Below are 19,237 nucleotides of genomic sequence, written 5' to 3'. Positions count from 1 at the left end.
CACCGGACCCAGAGTCAGGAAAGCTTGAGTTCCCGTCTGCCCTCACATACTTTCTAGCTACATGACCTTTTGCAAATGAATGAATCTCTCTTTGTCTCAGTTTCCTTATCTGTAAAATGGGGATCATAATAGTACCTCTCTCCCAGGTTTGTGGTAAGGATCACAAGAGGCACTTAGCACAATGCTTGGCACCTAATAGGTGCCATATAAATGATAATTATGCATAAATATCGGATGATGACACACAGCTGTCTCAGCATAGAAAGTTCATTCATTAGTATATTCATTAGTTCCTTGGGTGTTATTTTAACCATTCCCATAGCTTCATTAGCAGAGGGAGGTTCTGGGAAAGAATTTTGTCTCCTAATGCAGATTTCACCTTGGAACGCCCTGCACGTAATCATAGGATGAGAAGTAACTGGTATTTCCAGAGAGTTAAAGTTCACAAAACACTTTTAATGTGCGATTATTATTGTTATTGTTCTTGTTGTTATTTTGCTGAGGCAATTGGGGTTAAATGACTCGCCCAGGGTCACACAGCCGGGCAGTGATAAGTGGCTGAGACCAGATTTGAACTCAGGTCCTCCTGACTTCAGGGCTAGGGCTCCACCCACTGCGCCACCCAGCTGCCCCTCCATGCACTATTCTTTTGTTCTCATGAATCTCTTTGGGGGAACTACAAGAAATGTTCTTAAACCATGCTCTGCGAGTGAGGAGGATGGGCTAGTTCTTCTAGTTCCATGAGCCTGTAATAAAAAAAGATTTACACACAACCTTCTCCAGACATCCTGGATGAGGGGGACGAGGGGAGGTGGAAATGAGAGAGGTAATTAACAATAATAATGACGATGATGATGACAATAATTATAACAATAGCTAGCATTCGTTCAGCATTTTAAGCTTTGCAAAGTGTTTTACAAATAGCTTGTTTTATCCCCTGTGTCATTATTATCTGCATTTTACAAAGGAAGAAACTGAGACAGACAGAACTTGCCCAGAATCGTACAGCTAATGAATATCCGAAGCTGCATTTGAACTCGGGTCTTTCTGATTCTATTTACTTTGTTTATCCCAATGGGCCGGCCCTGACCAGAAAATGCCAAGGGTTTCACGATTGATTCTGAGCCCCCTATTTTAGAATATATATTGATTAACTGCTCTAGGTGATAAAGGAACCAGGGATTATGAAACACAAGAATTAAAAGAATTGGGAATGTTTCGCCTGGAGAAGGCTTAGAGAGACATGAGAGCTGTGTAAGTATTTAACAACAACAATAGAATAGCAACGACATTTTTAAAAGCACTTTATCACATCTAATCATCACAACAACTCTTAGGGGTGGGTAGTATCAAGAAACCCATTTTTTTTTTTGTTTTGGCTGAGGCTGTTTGGGTTAAGTGACTTGCCCAGGGTCACACAGCCAGAAAGAGTTAAGTGTCTGAGAAGAGATTTGAACCTGACTTCAGAGCCGGTGCTCTCTCCACCGCGCCAGCCCTAAGATACCCATTTTTTAGATGGCAGAATTGAGGTTCAGAGAATTCAGGTGCTTTTCTGAGAGTCCCCGACAGATGTCGGAGCCACTGTTCAGACTCGGGTCTCTCTCCCTCTAGTGCCATAGTTTCCCACCTGCGCCATGCTTCCCTTACAGTTTTGGGAAGGGGTCTCGTGTGGCTGAGGGATTAGCCCTGTTTCACTTGGTTCCAACAGGCAAAACCCAGGACTGAGCAGAAAAACCTGCTGAGAGGCAGATTACATCAAGATGTAAACGTGAGCTTCCTAACAATGGCAATCCTATAAAATGTGTAATTTTGCGGCTGCTCCATTGGAATATCAATTCCCTGTTCAAATAGGAAGGGCTTCACGATTGCATTTCTGCCTCCAGCACAGCACGGTCCCTGGCCCGTCGTTTGTGGAAGCTGACCGACTGATAGGCAAGGAAGTGACCGCTCCTGGAGCTCTTCCAACAGTCCCGATGGCCACTGGCTAGGATGTTGTCGAGGATCCTCGTTCAAGGGCAGTCTGGACCGAACATCCTCTCATCCGTGACCTTCCCCCAATTTTTCTGGTCTCGCCCGGTTATCGTCAGCTAGGGAGACCATCCTACTGGACAGGAACTGACCCGAATGTCCAGGCCAGAGGCCTGGAGGAGGAAGTTGGGACGAGTGATCATGGGTCCAGCTGATTATTCGGGGTCCTGGCCCAAGTTCAAGGCCGCCCTGTATAGAGACGGTCCATTAGCCCGGCCGCCCGCTCCACGGGACTTAGAGTGAGCAGCTTAGCCAGAGAAGATGCTGCGCTCTCTAAGCTTACGCCGGCCGCGGAAGAAGCTGGAAGAGCTGCGGCCAACTTTGCACTGGACTCAGGACGCTGGGGTCCTTCTGACAGAAGTGCCCCCTTCCCGGGCTCCCCTTCTTCTGTTGAAACTAATGAGTCACGATTGGAAGAGTGTTTTTCTGTGCCTCCAAAACCATTTTGCTTAATGAGGTACTAAGTCTTTCTAATTAGGCCCAGAAGGAACTGGGTACGTGCCCCTAAAGAGCAGTAATGATTCGGGTTATTTATGGCAATAAAAAATGGAAAATAAGAATTCTCCAGCAGAATGTGCCCATTTATCCTCACACATTGTGCCTACCAGGCAATCACCCTATTTAGGCCGAGGCTTTGTTGCTAAAGACATTAATTGAAATGTAAATTCAATGTAAATCGGCTAATTAAATTGATGGGTAATGAGCTTATCACAGAGGCTGCTTGGATCAGATGCATTTTACTAATAAACAAGTATTATCAGAGCCCCGTGGATGTGTGTCCCGGGCAGACTTTTGCCCTGGCACAGAGTGGGGCCTAGCCCAAGAAGGGAAGGAGGTGGACGGCCAAGCCGGGATCGGGCCGCGGAACGCTCGGCCACGGCCGAGTGTTTGATCTCCACGGTCCCACTCGAGGCCTTGTGTGCTCCGCTGTGAATGAGGATGGGGAGCGTGTCCTTCCGCCTCAGCCCCTGAGAAGGTCGCGGCCACAGGCAGACTCCCAGTCACGGGACCTCGCTCAGAGTCCGGACTCCGGTCACTGCGGCGGTCGGTACATTTGGGGCAAATCTCTTCTGCCTCTCCCCCATCCCCCATGGGAGATTGAGCAGACATGGTCTCTAGCTTCTCTCCTAGCCCTATTGCTCTATGTGCTAAGGGCTCACCTTTTCCCAGTTCTCTGGTTCCATTTTACAGACAAGGAAACTGAGATACAAAAATATGAAGCAACACCCCCAGGGTCACAAAGGTAGGAGGGTTCCACCCCAAGTCTTCCTTTCAGCATTTAAAAAGGCTTGAGAGACACAATTTCCAAGTAATTTAATCATTTTATTAATAATGCCAGCATTTTAATAAAAGAATGGTTATTTAGCCATTTCTCTCTCTCTGTCTCTCTCTCTCTTTCTTTCTCTCTCTCTCTCTGTCTCTGTCTCTTTCTCTCTCTCTGTCTCTCTCTCTCTCTCTCTCTCTCTCTCTGTCTCTGTCTCTGTCTCTCTCTGTCTCTCTCTTTCTCTGTCTCTCTCTCTGTCTCTGTCTCTCTCTCTCTGTCTCTCTGTCTCTCTCTTTCTTTCTCTCTGTCTCTGTCTCTGTCTCTTTCTCTCTCTCTGTCTCTCTCTCTTTCTCTCTCTCTCTGTCTCTCTCTCTCTCTCTCTGTCTCTGTCTCTGTCTCTCTCTCTCTCTCTCTGTCTCTCTTTGTCTCTGTCTCTTTCTGTCTCTGTCTCTGTCTCTCTCTGTCTCTGTCTCTTTCTGTCTCTGTCTCTGTCTCTCTCTATCTCTGTCTCTCTCTGTGTGTCTCTTTCTCTCAGACCAAAGACCATCATGGCTGTCGGCTCATGGTTTATATGCCCTTTTGGAAGAGAAGGGTCCAAGGGGGATAATGAACTCTGATTGGCCAACAACCAATGAAAGAAGGAATATTACAGGAAGAGGCTGGGCCTGACTTTTGATTCCATCATTTACTCCTAAGACAGCCCCAGACTTGGTCAATCCATTCAAAGAATTCATCTCCGCTCCATGCCTGAGCAGGACACAATGGCTGCCCCAACTGGGCGAGTTTTTGCATAGAGAAGTTTAGTTCAAACTTGAGAGATTGAGGTCTTTGAAATGAAGATAAAAGAAAAGGAGGAATCTGATTCTCCCCAAATTATTTTCTCATTTCTCTCAAATCCAAGTTACACTCTGCTTGGCTGCCTCCTATCCAATGTCCAAAAGAAGATCCGGGGATAAAACAGCCCTAGACGCTTGTGCACAAATGCTCTTAGGCAGCCGGGCTGGGCAGCGGGACAAACCCGGGGTCCTGAGAAGAAGCAAGCAGAAGAAGACCTATCCAAGAAGGGCACGTGGGGGAGGGCGCCCTGGCCACGTCCCCAGCCCATCACTGCCTCAGGCCGCCACCGAGAGCTCCCACTTGTCTCCTGGGAACAAGTCAGATCCCTGCCGTCTGACTCCATGAAGATGCTCCTCCCGGGGGATGGGGCTGCACAGGGCGCTCACCATCAGCTCGGGCTTTAAAGGTCTGTGAGAAGCTGGAGCCAAAGCAGGTGACAGAGCGACAAAGGAGGGTGGAGGGCTCCCGCAGCATCAGAGCCGGGCCGAGAAAGCCCACGACGCCCTCTCATCCGCCCCTTTGGTGTCTGTTTTTCAGGGCAGAGAGGAGAGCTGAGAAGGGCAGGGACTGCTCCTGGGCACGGGCGTGGGATGATGATAATGATGCTCACAATAAGCCTGAGCCAAATGTTTATTTCGGCTCTGTTTTCTCAGCCAAGGAAAATGGGAAGCCAGCGAAGGAGGCGCGGGGTGCTACAGCCGAGGAGGAGATGCTGAGAGGCGACCTCGATACGCTTAAGGAGTTTGGGCCCGCAGGCCCCGACAAGCGGGACTGAGAGAACGCGGCGTCAGGATCCGGGACCTGGGTCCGTGCTTGCTGAAGGGCGGGAGAGATCCCAGACCAGAGAAGAGCCAGAATCCCCAGACTGCCCAAAGGGAAGAGGCCCGCTGTGCCGGGCACTTGCCCACTGTGCTGGGCAGCTGCCCGGAGGAGAGCAGTGTGAGTGCTGTGGGCCCCTGCAGTCTGAAGGCATCCCAGCAGCTTTCCTTTCCTAGGCTCTCACTGACCAGCCCTTTAGTCACGTGTTCTAGGACTTCAGGACACAGTCAAGCTCCCGATAGATGCCCTCCAGCTCCCGACAGATGCCTTCCAGCTCACCAGCCGGCCTGAGGGCTCTGGGCACAGGTGGCTCAAGCCCTTGCCCCGGGAGACCAGCGGTCCCCTCTGAAATGAAGGACAAACGCTCCTGCCAGATTAAAAGTCATCTGCGAAGTCCCCCAGGAAGGGACTGTCCGGTCTTTGTCATCCATCTCTCCCCGTCCCCAACACCATCGCTCCTGGTCCTGCCTCTGGGTCAGGCAGACCTCACCGAGGCCCAGGACGGTCTCTGCCGGTCTCCAAGCCGGCCTCACGCTTCCTTCCTCTGGCCAAAGGTTCCAGTTCTCTCTTTTTTAATGAAAGCTTCTTATTTCCAAAACATACCCAGGGAGAATCTGTCTGCACCGCCCCTGGCATAGCCTCGTGCTCCAGATCTTCGCCTCCCTCCCCCCAACCCGCCCCAGATGGCAATATATGTTATACACGTTAAAATATATGTTAAATCCAATAAATTTGTACAATTCTCTTGCTGCATAAGAAAAATCAGATTAAAAAGGAAAGAAAATGAGTAAGAAAGCACAATACAAGCGTAAATGTTCTACTTCTCATGTGGAACAGGCTCAAGGCCCTGAACTCTCTGGTGACCGGCTCTGAGGCTCACAGCCTGGGTGAACCACCGTGAATCCTAACCCCCTCAAACTTCAGCTGCAAAAGCAGAGCTTTGGACTCCTCCGGCCCCTTCCAAGCCTGCCCGGCGCTAGCTCTATGACACTCTGGCTTCCTTGCAGCTTCTCAGCTTTCTTAACCATATTCCTTCCCCAATTTAATAAAGATAAATGTAAAGTTTTGCACCTGAGTTCAAAAATGTCTACTCCAGAAATGCAAAATATCTCTTGAGAGAGAACCGTTGTGTTGAAAAAGATCCGGGGACTTTTAGGCAATTTTTTATCATTAATTATCAGTCAATGGTTGGCTGTATCAATGGGAATGACAAATTAGGAGGGACTCGTCCACTGCCGCGGCTGAGGAAGGGCCGTAATCCACCGAGCCGTCTCCAGTCTCCTCTGGCTACAGAGCTCAGCCAACAAGTATTTAAAAACAAACAGAGGTGCAGTCAATTTTCTGCCAGATGAGAGCCAGCTTCCCCTCTAATTCTATCAAGGAGAAAATATTTCCTACAGGGGAGCCCGAGAGCTTTTTCCTTTGAAATAAATTGTATTGATTTTTCTTTCTTTTTATACTACCTTTATTTTCTCTGGATCCTTTCCCCGACCCTTTCCTTGAGATCTACTCTGTGTTGTAAAGAATTTTTTAAGAAAAGGAAAAAGGGGAAAATGGGAAATTGATAAATATATTTTTTAAAATTCTTCTCTTATATGCAATATTTCACATTTGTGGATGCCCCATCTCTGCATAGAAGGAGGGAGAGGGGAAGGAAGAAGAGGTATCTTCTGCTGTCTCTTTAATGGGGCCAGTTCTATAACTGACCAACATTTCTCTTCAGTTGTTTTGTGAAGGTTGTTCTTTTCGACCCCATTGTGGTCGTTATCATGTATATTGTTTTCTAGGGTCCGATGAGTTCCTTGACCAAAGTCTTCCCATCTTTGAATGATTCTTATTCATCATTTCTTGCATTAAATTCACAAACCACAATTTATTCCACTATTCTGCCACTTATTGCTATTTCCTTTGCTGCCATAAAAGGTCTTGGTACCTATGGAACCGTTCCCTTTGCTAATGACCTGTTGGAAGTGGGTATCTAGCAGTAGAATCTTTGGTATGAACGAAGGATATGAAGAGGCAGTTTTCAAAGAAAAAAAAAAGTTATCGATGGCCATATGAAAAATATTCTAAATCACTAATAATTAGAGAAACGCAGATAAGAACAACTCCGAGATTGTTATTATTAGATTGGCTAAGATGATAAAAAAGGAAAAGTGACAAATGCTGAAGGGGAGGTTGGAAAACAGGTGATTCAATGAATCCTTGATGAAGCTGTGAACTAAATCCTCCTATTCCGGAAAGAAATTTGGAACTAAGTCCAAAAGAGATCAAAGAGAGAGGAAAATGACTCACACGCACAAAAATATTTATAGCAGCTCTTTTGTGGTGGCAAAGAATCGGAGACGGAGAGGACGTCCATCAATCAGGAAATGGCTGGGCAAGTTATGGTGTAGGAATCAATGGAATGCCATTATGCTGTAAGAAATAATGAATGGGATGACGTCATAAAAATGGTATAATCTGTATATACAAAAAATTGTATAAATTGGTGCAAAGTGAAAAGAGTAGAATCAAGAGAACGATGTATATAAATATACATAATATATTAATATAATATAAATACATTTTATATAAAACCCCCAAATTGTAAAGATAAGAAGCATTGAAAGCACTGATCAACACAATGACCAACCACATTTCCAAAAGACTCTCTCTGGGTGCAGATGGCGCTCTACTACACTATCTACCTCCAGACAAAGAATATATTTTCTTTTTTCCCTTTTTAAAAATAATAGCTTTTTGTTTTCAAAATACATGCAAAGATGGTTTTCCACATTCACCCTTACAAAACCTTGTGCTCCAAATTTTTTCTCCCTCCCTTCCTCCCATCCCCCTCCCCCAAACAGCAAGTAATCCAATATATGTTAAACATGCACAAAATGAATATATTTTCTTCTCCTTATTTTTCTTGTGGAGATCTAATGTGGAAATATGCTTTGCATAATTATATATATATATTTGCAGTGGGTTTTGGTTTTCTTGTCTTTTTACTGGGTGAGGGAGGTGGAGAGGGAGAAAGAGAATTTGGAGCTGAAAATAAAATAAAATTGAATTAAAAAATAAGGGGTATGGACAGATTAGCCACATCATAGACATAATGTTGAGGTCTAGATTTGGGGGACCTAAATGAGATTAGGGTTTAGTGAAGGTCTAGTGGCAGGTTTGGGGTACAGGGAGTCAAGCAAAGCTCCCCCTGCAACCCCCTTGGATTCGGCGCAAGGATACGGGGGTAAATGGGGTCTAGTAGCGGTTGGAGTTCCCAATAAAAGTATTTATTGGCCAGGAGAGCTAGATTGATAAAAGAGGTTTATTATTAGGTTTGGACGTAAGGAGATAGGTGAAGATAGCGATAAGGAGGGCACAGGACAAAGGGTCCAGTGGACAGAGGATCCTCACATGGCTACCATGTTTAGAATCTCTGCAAAGAGGGATTCCCAGCGTGGCCTTTTTATAATAGGAGACTTAGCTCAAGGGGCTTTGGGGTGTAGCCCCAAAGTTGGCTCAGATCTGGGTGGGGCTGGGAACAGGTCTGGATCTTCTATTGGAATTCAAAGAGATTTGTGAGTTAAAGGACAATTTACATTATTAACTAGGAGAGGGTGGGAATCTAGAAAGGAATTTTTCCCACATCAATAATTTTAAATAGCTTTCCAGACCATAGCTCCACCAATAATACACTAGAATACCTGTCTTCCCATGATCCCTCTAGTGTTAACTATCTCCATATTCTGTCATTTATCTTTTGATTTGCATTTCTATTATAATTAGTGATTTGGTGCATTCTATCACATAATAGTTAACATTTTGTGATTCTTTTGAGAACAGAATATTCATATCCCTTGGTCAGAGATCTCTTAGGGAATAGTTTCAGGTTATGTATGCTACACACCTAGGAAAGTGTGAATGCTCCCCATAAATCTCCAATAGCAAACCTTTTTTAGAGAAATCTGACGTGAAGATGTTTATCTTTCCGCAGAATATGTTTCAGTATATTTTTTGGCCCGAGCGCTAAGCACACAGTAGGAACTTAATACATGTTTATTGATCGGCTGTCCGGGCTGCATTAATTTTGTTTGTGCAGAACCTCCGATTTCGCCTCCTCAGAGCTGAGGTGGCCAAGGTAAGGCCCGGTTAAGCCCTGGCCACGTTTGTGGGCCGCCCCTTGGCTTTCTGGGATTATCTGCTCTTTTCCCTTAGTTTTAGCACCTCACCATCTGTAACTATTGCATGGGCTGGGGGATCATCAGCCCTCTCACCCCCCCCAAAACCCACCGTGACGTTAGCGAGAAAAGGGGGCGGCCGGGGAGACCCCACGCGAGCTGTCCACGTACATCACTGCGCTCCCCTCGTTACCGAGAGGAGGAAGCCCCCCTGGGACAGACTGCCGAGTCAGCGGGCCCGGAGAAGCTTGGGCTCAGGAGCCGGCTGAGGGGACCGCCCTGTTCCTGTCTGGGAGGACTCAGAAACCCTCACGGTCCCGATAACTCAGAAATGCTGCGTTTTGGGGATGGGGCTCTGGAAAATGCCGGTCACTGATGTCAGAGACTGCAAGAAATGAGCTGAGAAATCCATTCTGACAACCAGCCCCGGGCCGCGCTTTGGGCTTTTCCTTCTGGCCGTTTTCTCTCTGTCCTTCGGAGTCCGGCTCTGAGGCGGCTCTCGCAGCCCTGGCCGCGGCGCCCCCATCAGTCTTCCTTTGGCTGCAGCCCCGGCTCCTCGGGCAGAGAGTCAGCGAGGAGCCCCTTCCCCCGCCCACCGTGGTCAGCCTGACTCCAAAGACGGGAAACCGAGGCCCAGGAGGGGCGGAGCCGGGACTGGGCCCAGATGCTTTGCCAGTGACTTCTCGGCGGCTTCACCAAAAGCCTTGGCAAGTGCCGGTTACCAGTGAGAGGCGCCTGGGAGGCCGTGAGGAAGCTGCCGCTGCAAGGGCTTTGTAGGCTGGTGAGGGGCAGGTTGGGTCAGAGAGGTCCTAAAAAGGGGAAGGGGCCCCACGGGCACAAGGGTTTGTGGCGGCCCCTTGGTAGTGGCAGGAAATTGGAAACCTGGGCCCTGACATGGTGCCGGCTATTTCCCTGGCATAAGAGCAAGCTGAGCGTGACATCATGAAGAGACAACCCAGAAATCCCCAAACAGACAAACTGGTGAATGAGCGGCTGATCAGCACGGCCTGTGGACAAATCGGTCAAGCTCTTGGAGGCTTCTTCCCATATCTTGTGATTCTGGCCGAGAATGGCTTCTTCCCCTCAGGCCTGTTAGGGACCGAGGGCAAGGGGATGACCCATGGGTGAATAAGGTTGAAGACAGCATGGTCAGCAGTGGGCCTATGGACCGAGGAAAATAGTGGCGCTCACTTGCCAGACAGCGTTCTGGGTCAGTATTGTGGCTGTGCCGTGGGCCCGTTTGGTCATTTGTCAAACCAGAAGGAATTCAGTCTTCCAGCAGGGAATGAAGAACAAGATCTTAACATGTGGCCTCTTTGAAGAAACCGCCCTTGCTGCCTTCCGTTCAGACTGTGCTGGAACGGGAGTTGCCCTGAGGAGGTGGGATAGGAAGGTTATGGGACACTATTGTTCTGTAGGAAAGGATCAGCAGGAGGGTTTCAGAGAGGCCGGGAGAGACTGGCAGAACTGATGCCGAGGGAAGTGAGAAGAATTAAGAGATCCTCGTGCACAGCGATATTATACCATGATCAATCCTGATGCACGCGGCTCTCTTCGACAATGAGATGATTCCGTTCCAATGATCTTGTGACGGAGAGCGCGTCTGCCCCCCCAGAGAGACGGTGGGGACTGAGGGTGGGTCACAGCACGGCCTTTCCATCTTTTTGTTGTTAATAATTTTTATATGTTTTTCCTTTTTGATCTGACTTTTCCTGTGCAGCGAGATAATTGTGGAAACATGTATAGAAGGACTGCCCGTTCTTTCTTGGATTCTGGTTAACCTATATTGGATTATTTGACATCTGGGGGGTGGGGAAAGGGAGAAAGCAAAACATTGGGAACACAAGGTTTGGGGAGGGTTAATGTCAAAAATTATCTACGCATCTGAAAATAAAAAGCTTGTTTTATATTAAAAAAAAAAAAAAAACAGGACAGCAAGAGGCAGGAGCCGTCCCTTCTTCATCAGCCTTCCTGCCCTCCGCTGCTCATGGCTCCGTCCCCCTGGCTTAGGGCGTTTCCCCCGGGCTGGGACGGCCAGGACCCCTTCAGGGCAGGTGGGTGGGCACCAATGGGAGGTGGGGACGCCAGGCCAGGGGCTCCGCGGCTCAGAGCGGTCCGGCGGCCTCTCCGGTTGCCATCTCTTCATAACCAGCATCAAATATCGATCCTGCCTCAGCCCCTGGGCCACGCCCGCAGACGCTGTTGCCGTAAATGAAATGGTCTGACGGAGGCTGCCCAAGAACGGGATCGGGGAAGGGGCAGGAGGAGTCACGGGCCCCCTGGGGGTCTCCCCAAGGCTCCGACCTCCCCACAAGTCTCCCGGCCTTTGGAGAACCCGGGGGTCACAGGGGATCGATGAGCGGACGCACTCATACACAAGCTCCCCGTTCTACGGCTTGTTACAGGTTAACAGGCCAGTTATACCCATTTTGCAGAGAAGGAAAGCGACTGGATCACAGTCACCGTTACCGACGGGGCAGGACTTGGCCCCAGCTCTGATCCCTCCGCACACTGCGAGCTCAGACAGCCGGGGGCGGAGCTTGGACCAGTTCAGTCCAGAACCGCAGAAGTAACGGTCCCAGGCGCCTCTCTGAGCCCGGAACGGGTGGGGAGCGTAGGGGGGAGGGAGTCCGGGATGCCGGGCCAGCTCCTGCCAGGCTGGGGCACGAGGAGACACAAGGGAACTGGGCCGGACTGGGCCTGAGGATGGGGCGAAGGTGTGACTGCGGGGGAGGACACTGGGGAGACCCCCAGACCTGGAGGGGATTGGGGGCTTCTTCCAGCCTGCGGGAAGGATCGGGCCCCAAGCTCAGGTTGTAGCTGAACGGCCAAGGGTCCGAGGCAGGTTCTGAGCTGGAGCGGTTCCGTGGGACCTGCAGGTCTGCCTTCTGCCGCTGGAAAGGCGGGTTTGCCTGTGGCCTGGGGGGAGGGGGCCCAAAGCTGGGACGCCATTTACCTATGTGTGGAGAGAGTGAAATGTCCAGAGGTGGGGGGTTCTTGTGATTAAAGGGGGTCAGGGCTGGACCTGGGATCCTGGAAATGGGAGAAGCATTCCGCCTTTGGCTCCGATCTGGAGAAAGCTCCTTACGTGGAACCTCCATGACAGCATCCTCCTCACCTTCCTCTCCAGGATCCCTCCTGACTTAGGCTGGGGGACGGCGGTCCCTTCCCCAGAGTCCTCTCCTTGCGGCCAATACAGCGCACTTACTAATTTCCTTCCTCGGCTCCTATCACAACTAGACTACAAGCTTCTCCAGGGCGGGGCCTGTCATGTCCCCTCAGAATTCTGAGCGCGGGGAGTAAGGACTGGAGATGAATGGAGAAGGAATGGAGATGCTGGATGGGAGGACGGCCAGGGGGGATGGAGGGAGGGGTGGGTGCAGAGCCTCCTCCCCCATCCCGCATGCTCCAGTTAACAAGCACCCGGCACGGAACATGGTCCCCTGAGCCCCTCATGATGCTCGGAGCCGGGTCTCAAAGTCGGAAGGCCGCCCCGGGTTAAGTGGGGGCTGACTCTACATCTGGTGGCAGGATTTCTCGATGGGCTGACAAAGACAGTGAGGAGGAGATAAAGGAAGAAAACTCACAGCGAGCCAGCGGGGCTTTATTTCCACTTCCTCCAAGACAATCCCCCCCAGATACTCTGAACCCCTCACGATGCTCGGAGCAGGTCTGACAGTCGGAAGGCCGCCCCCGGGTTAAGTGGGGGCTGACTCTAAATCCCAGCGGAGGAACTGATGGCTGATGAAGGCGGTGAGAAGGAGATGAAGGAAGAAAATTCACAGCGAGTCGGCTGGTGCACAAATGACTTTATTTCTACTTTCTCCAGGACAAGGGCCCCCCTGAGATGGGTTGTACACACAGCCAGGTGTTTTTGAGCCCATAAACATAGGACTCTCGGCATCAATGTTTAAAGACCATCATGCAAGAGGAAAACACGTAAAAGACATTTCTCTCTCCATTTCTAGAACTAACTTTGAACATCTTCAACAGAAACCTAGGGGCGCGGGCCCAACAGGAGCTGTCCGCGGATGCAGCATGAATTCAAAGGCCCGTCCCCGTCCCCCGCCCGCTCCTGGCACTTCTCCTAATCCGTGTCTCGGTGAGGTCATTTTAATTATCGGCTGTCACAATTACTCATCGCGCTGCTTACCCAGACAGGGAGCCGCCAGCAGCCGCTCAGGCCACATTCATCATACTAAGGCACTTTCCCTTGCAGAAAAAACAGCCGCCACTTAACCCCTGCCACCTTGGGAAGGAGGATGGAGAGGGGGCTCCGGATTATTTTTTAAAATTGTCATTCATGGCTCTCCTTCAAACATGGCCCGGGAGGGAGCTGGGGGAAGGATGGCCCTTCTCCTCTTCTCCAGCTTTTCCTGGTAACCATCCCTTCCCCCGAGCCCGAATCTGCCACAAAACGTGACCGATGGGTTATGGGCGTGGGCGCCGCTGCCAGGCCCCGTCTGGGTAAGGCTGGGCACTGCTCTCAGGATATCCAGGGATGGAGGAGCGGAGGGAGAGACCTGTGGGAAGCGTCCCAATCTCGGGGGCTGCAGCCGGCTTCCCAAATGAGCTTCCAGGGGTTCGGGGGCAGCTTCCAGGGGGCTCGGGGGCAGCTTCCGGGGGGCACAGGGGCAGCTTCCAGGGAAGCATCTGCTGGGGGGGGAGCTTCATGCTAAGGTTCCCCCCACAGAAGGAAACAGCCGCGGGAGCGGCTCTCTCTGCTGAAGAAACTAACAATTCATAGCAACATAGGCAACTTGGGGAGCTCTGGAAGGAAGGGGGTGTCCGATGGGGGAGGGGAACGCCCCAGCCCAGCCTCTCTTGCCACGCTAGACTAGCTGGGCCGGGGAGCTGGGAGGGGAGGCAGGGGCGGCAGCCGGCGGGCTCTGAGAAGGGCGTCGGCCGCTCTCACCTGTAGGGATGAGACAGGAGCGGGGGAACCAGAACCTCTGGGCCCACCCATCGTTTCGTGGCTACAGAGCTGAAATCAGGGGGAGGGAGGGCCGGAGCCTCGGGTGGGGTCTCTGTGGGCAGCTCTGGGAGGCTACAGAAAATATCATCTGCATTCTACTGGCTTAGCAGCAAGTGGGCTCAGGGGCTGCATTCAATTTATCATCAGTGAAAGGGAACGTCAGAAGTCAACCGCCGCCATATCCGTCCCAAGGCCGGCCGCACTCTGGCTTGTATAAAGTCTGAGTGAGGCCGTAATCCCGTTATTTTTCAGTGTATGCTTATATGGCATATATACGTGTGTGTGTGTGTTCATATAAGTACATGTGTATATGTCTATAAGCACACACATACACGTGTGAGAGTATACGTGCACACAGCCCTTCCTCGGGCCCGGATGCAGCTCTCTTTTTGGTTGGCCAATATTGGGATCAATAGAGGAATTGTTGTGTCCTTCCCCCTCCCATTTCTCCCCCTTTTTTCCAGGCTACTTATCATTTCAGAACTCCTCAAGCGGGAAATGAAGGGGAGCTTCTCCCTCCGGACGCTCCTTTGAGGCATTCTTGCCTCTGCTGGCTCCAAGGGGGGCCCTCTCCCGGCCCCTGCCAGCATCCTCGGGGCTTTATGAAGATTGTGAGTGGTCCTTGTGATTGAAAGAGCTCTTTTTATCTCCTTTGAGGGCTGAGTGGGAACTGGTCTGGGCCCGAACATGTGAGTACTTGAAGGGAGGTGATTTTTCCTTCCTGTAAAGGGGGACAAATCAGAGAGAAAAGAATGACACGATGAGCCCCAAACCTGACTTCTGCATCTGCTAGGAACAATGGGCTGCAAATAGGTCACATTCCTAGACTCTTGACCCAGAAGCATTCTGAGCTGAAGGACCTTAGAACATGGGAGGCCAGTGCTAAGATTTTATTACACCACGGACACCATCCTCCATCACCCAGGCCCAAAACCCGGGGTCCTCTTCAATTTGTTCCCTGCGCTCGTCCCACATATTCAACACTGCTGAGCCTCCTCACGGGTACCTCCATTACATCTCTCATTTTTCCCTCCTCTCTTCTGAAATAGCCACCGCACGCATCCGAGTCCTCATCCTCACCCTCTCACCCCTTGACTAGTGAAATAACCTGGGGACTGAGCTCCCTGCCTCAAGCCCTTCCTCCTCCAGACCACCTTGCACTTAAGGCAAAACGATCTTCCTGAAGAGGGGGTCTGATCCTGTCACATCCCGTGCTCAATTAAGTCCAAAGAGTAAATATTTAACCAATGTTGGCTAAATAACTAATTTCGAAGATAGAACACAGAAGGCCAAAGTTGGTCACAGAACATGAAATATTCCATGCATTGAAATATCCATAGAGCTCTCTGTCTTTTTATGCTGACCTGCGCTGGAAAGATGGGTCAGTGACTTTTTCTTAGATTTCCCCGTTCAGGATAAAAAGACTCGGGGAAAATGGAAACTCATTGCCACAAATCTAGATCCCTAGAGCTGAGCACACTGCTTTTTATTACCCTCTTTTTCTTTATAAAAAAAGGGGTAGGAAAACAAGAGAATGAAAAGTATAGTAGCATACAAAAGAGAAATACACAATGAATAGTCATAATTTTGAGTGTGAATGGGATGAATTCAACCATGAAATGGAAGAGGATGGGTGAGAAAACAGAATTTAACAAGATATTGTTTGCCGGGAACACATTTTTACAGAGTCTGAAGCAAAATCTACTATGCCTCAATTGAAGTAAATATTTAGAACAAGTCTTACCGATCTAATGAACAACAATCCCAGAGATCCAGCAACAAAGCGTGTTAATCACTCCAGATAATGGAATATGAGTACAGAATGAAACATATGTTTTTATGCAGGGCCAATGGAAAAATCTGTTTTGATGAACTATCACATATATATTATAGGAGTTTGTTTTTCTTTTCATTTTTTCCAAAGGTGGAAAAGAAGAAAAAAAATGAATGCTTATTAACTGACCAAAAAAATCACATTAAAATTGTATTTTAGTTCCTGTTGCTCAGAATGAGGTATGAGGCTAGTCCAGGAAGTTAAGGACAACAAAATGATTTTGAGGAGTTAAAAAAAAATCTCTATTGGGAGGGGAAAGGAAGATGAATGGAGAGAGGGTGAGATAATGACAAGAAGAAGGAGGAAATATTGCTCATTTTTTTCCTTTTGTCTTCTCAGTCAAGAAGGACCTTTGTGCTGGAAACAGAACAAAAATGAATAATGGAGGGGGGGTATCCGAGATGAGGAAGAAGGAGGTGGCGAGAAACACCCAGATGTCCTTGATGAGCCCCAGTGCTGTGAGGAACATGGTGGGTTCTAAAACAACAAGCAGTGGGACATGGCAGAGATACTACGAGACTGGAGAAATTCTCCTTCAGAAAAGGAAAGAAAAGGCCTGCAGACTCCGGACTAGCTCGTTTCTTGGGGCGATCCGAGAACAGAACATTCAAGAAAGCGGTTGGCAAACCTTGAGAAAGGAAGGGAGGATTGCAGAGCCAACAAGGGGCTTCCTCAAGAACAGGCCAGACTCACCTCATTCCCTTTTGGACCCTCCTGAATGGAAGGTTGGAGGTTCACTTATCTCGGTTTAAGCAGTTTTTACCCCTCAGACTATTCTTGCGGGCAAGAGTGACCTTCCTTGAGAACAGACTTTTCTCACTAGTGCTTGACTCTGCGGGGCGTAGCAGAATAGCTGGCATACAGCAGGCACTTAATAAATGCGCGCGGTGGGCTGACCGTCTGTGTACGTTCTCCGACTCAGAGCGGGAGGGAAGGCTGCCGGGCTCTGGCCCTTGGGACTCAGGGCGGCTGTTAGCGATTCGGCTTCATTCCGGCAGAAGCTCCGTGTGGGGAACCTCTGTTCCCCAAGACCTGAACGATGGCCTAGAACTCACGCTCGCTGGGCAGGAGCCTGATTCCAGGGAGGGTACAGGGGGCGCAATAGGACCTGGAGCTGGAGAGCGCCCCCGGGATCACCTTCTCCGACTCATTTCTCAGATGAGCAAACTGAGGCTGTTACAGCGGGTCACACAGGTTGTCAGCAGGAGAAGCAGATCTGCATCCGGCCCAGAAGGGTGCCCTGCGGCCTCCTACCCCACAGCCCTTTAGTTTTTCTTGCCTCTCCCTCCTTTTATTTTATTGTTTAATAATAGCTTCTTATTTTTGAAATACAGGCAAAGGTAGTTTTCAACGTTCACTGTGCAGGTCCTTGTTCTAACTTTTATTTTCGAGGCCCTCTCCCCTCCCAGGAGCCGAGGGAGGGCCGAGGGTCACTGTCCCATGGTCACCATGGCGGCTATCGTTATTGCCCCTGACACTCAGGGAGCCCAGGAAGGTCTCCCCCGTTTGACTGTGGGCTCCTTGAGGGGCGTCCCCTTCCCAGGGGCTCCTAGCACAGGGCCTGGCGCCCGGGAAGGCGTGCCGGGCTGCCCCTCTCGGGCCTGGCAGTGCCCCCTCCCTTCCAGGCTCCTTACCTGACCCTGGGCACGGGGTAGGACACTTTCTCCACGATGGGGTTCAGGCGATAGTAGTCCATGAAGGTCCGAGCCACGTTCCGCCCCAGCTTCATGTCTGGGAGTCTCCGGTTAAGGAACTTTTTGAAAAAGAGATTTTAAAGGAAAGGAGAGGGCGTGAGGGGTCAGGGCTGCCAGCAGCCCACGGCCAGGGGAAGTGCTCACAGAGCCCGAGGCCGGAGGGACCCCCGCTCCACCGGGGAACAGCCCTCCCTCCGGGAGGGTCGGAGCTAACTCGGAGCTCCCTCTCTGGCCCACGCCGGGCCCACGCCGAACAGGACTAGTGTCAGGGAGCTGACAGCCCTTTAACGACTGGAAGGCCCCTGAGCCTTCTCTTCTCCCCCGGTCGTTACTCCGAGCCCCCGGGAAGGCCCCAGGCTCCATCCCTCCTGATCGTCCTCCTGGGTCACTCTCCACTTTGGCAACATTGTCCCTAAAACCCCAGGCCGCGGGGCCTCCAGGCGACTGCCCCGATGGGGAGAGAGGACCAGACAGCTGTCGCCCGCTCACTCCCAGCCCTTTTCAAAGCCCTCTCCTCTCCCAGGAGCCGAGGGAGGGAGGGAGGGTCACCATTCCCGCCGTCATCGTCACAATGGCAGCTATCGTTATTGCCCCGACGCTCAGGGTCGCCCCCACTGGATTGTGGGACTTCCCAAAGGCATCCGGAATCATTGAGAAGCGAGCCCCCCGTCCCTGGCAGGTTTTCGGCCACAGCTACCCCAGGGAAACATCAGGTTCTGAGAGAGAAAACTGGCATTTCTTCCCCAAATGGCGTCCCCGTCTTCATCTTGGGCCTTTCTCACTACGGGCTAAGAAGGTCTCCTCGCCACAGAAGCTCTCGCCTCCTTCTCCCTGTATCTTAAATCTTTTTCCAAAGACAGCTTGTTTTAATTGAAAATGTTCTATCCCTCCCTCCCCCTCGCTGCCCCCACTTTCTCCACCAAACAGACCCATTTGCAGTAAATCATTTTGTGAGAGGCTTCCAAACTGCGGGAATAAATAACAGGAGCGGCGCAGAGGCGGCCGGGATTCAGGCCCCGGGATTCAGGCCCCGCCGCTGGGCCGTAAAGCTTCACGTTCTGTACCAAGCGCGGCCAAAATGGCAGCTCCCCAAAGCCGAGCTGGAACGCGGGCATTCCGGGGCTCACCAAAGGGGTGCGACAGCAAGACCTGAGTGGGGGCAGGGAGGCAGTCGCTCATGTCAGGGGGGGGCTGGGCCTGGGGTCGGGGGGAGTCCGGGTTTGCACCCTGCCCACACCCCAAGGTCTCTCTGCGGTCTGAGGCAAGCCCTTAGTCCCAGGGCACCGTCGGCCCCCCACGGGGACAGTGAGAATAATCACTCCCACTAGTGCCCACTCCCAGGGCCCGGACAGTGACAAGTGCCGGGGAAATGGTGCTGGGGGGGGATCCCAGAAATCCGAGCCTCGGGGAAACAACACTTCCCCCCTCCCAATTTCAGCTCCTGGAACTTTGCCCTCCCTCCTTTGTAAAGTGAGGGAGGGGCTCATTCAATGCTCTTCAACGGCTCCTCGGCTCTGCCATTCTCTGATCCCAGAAGTCAGAGTCCGGGACCTCTCTCAATCCTCTGACTCCAGAAGTCAGAACGCAGACGACAGGTCAAGAGCCCACGGGCTCCCTCCAACA

General features: G+C 50.8%; 1 protein-coding gene across 1 annotated transcript in view; it reads right to left on the bottom strand.

Annotated features, from left to right (window-relative positions):
- Window positions 1-12,905: 12,905 nt before the first annotated feature.
- AGBL4 (AGBL carboxypeptidase 4) overlaps window positions 12,906-19,237 on the bottom strand; it is a 713,485-nt gene continuing 707,153 nt past the window's right edge. Inside the window, 2 exon segments of the mRNA XM_051999731.1 lie at window positions 12,906-14,807; window positions 17,555-17,651. Coding sequence (XP_051855691.1) covers window positions 14,687-14,807; window positions 17,555-17,651 — 218 coding nt within the window. The 3' untranslated portion in view covers window positions 12,906-14,686.

This window comes from Antechinus flavipes, chromosome 4 (genome assembly GCF_016432865.1).
Source record: "Antechinus flavipes isolate AdamAnt ecotype Samford, QLD, Australia chromosome 4, AdamAnt_v2, whole genome shotgun sequence".
In the NCBI taxonomy this organism is placed as follows: domain Eukaryota; kingdom Metazoa; phylum Chordata; class Mammalia; order Dasyuromorphia; family Dasyuridae; genus Antechinus; species Antechinus flavipes.
Note: the sequence above shows the minus strand (reverse complement) of the source record. Positions and strands in the feature narration are given on the sequence as shown.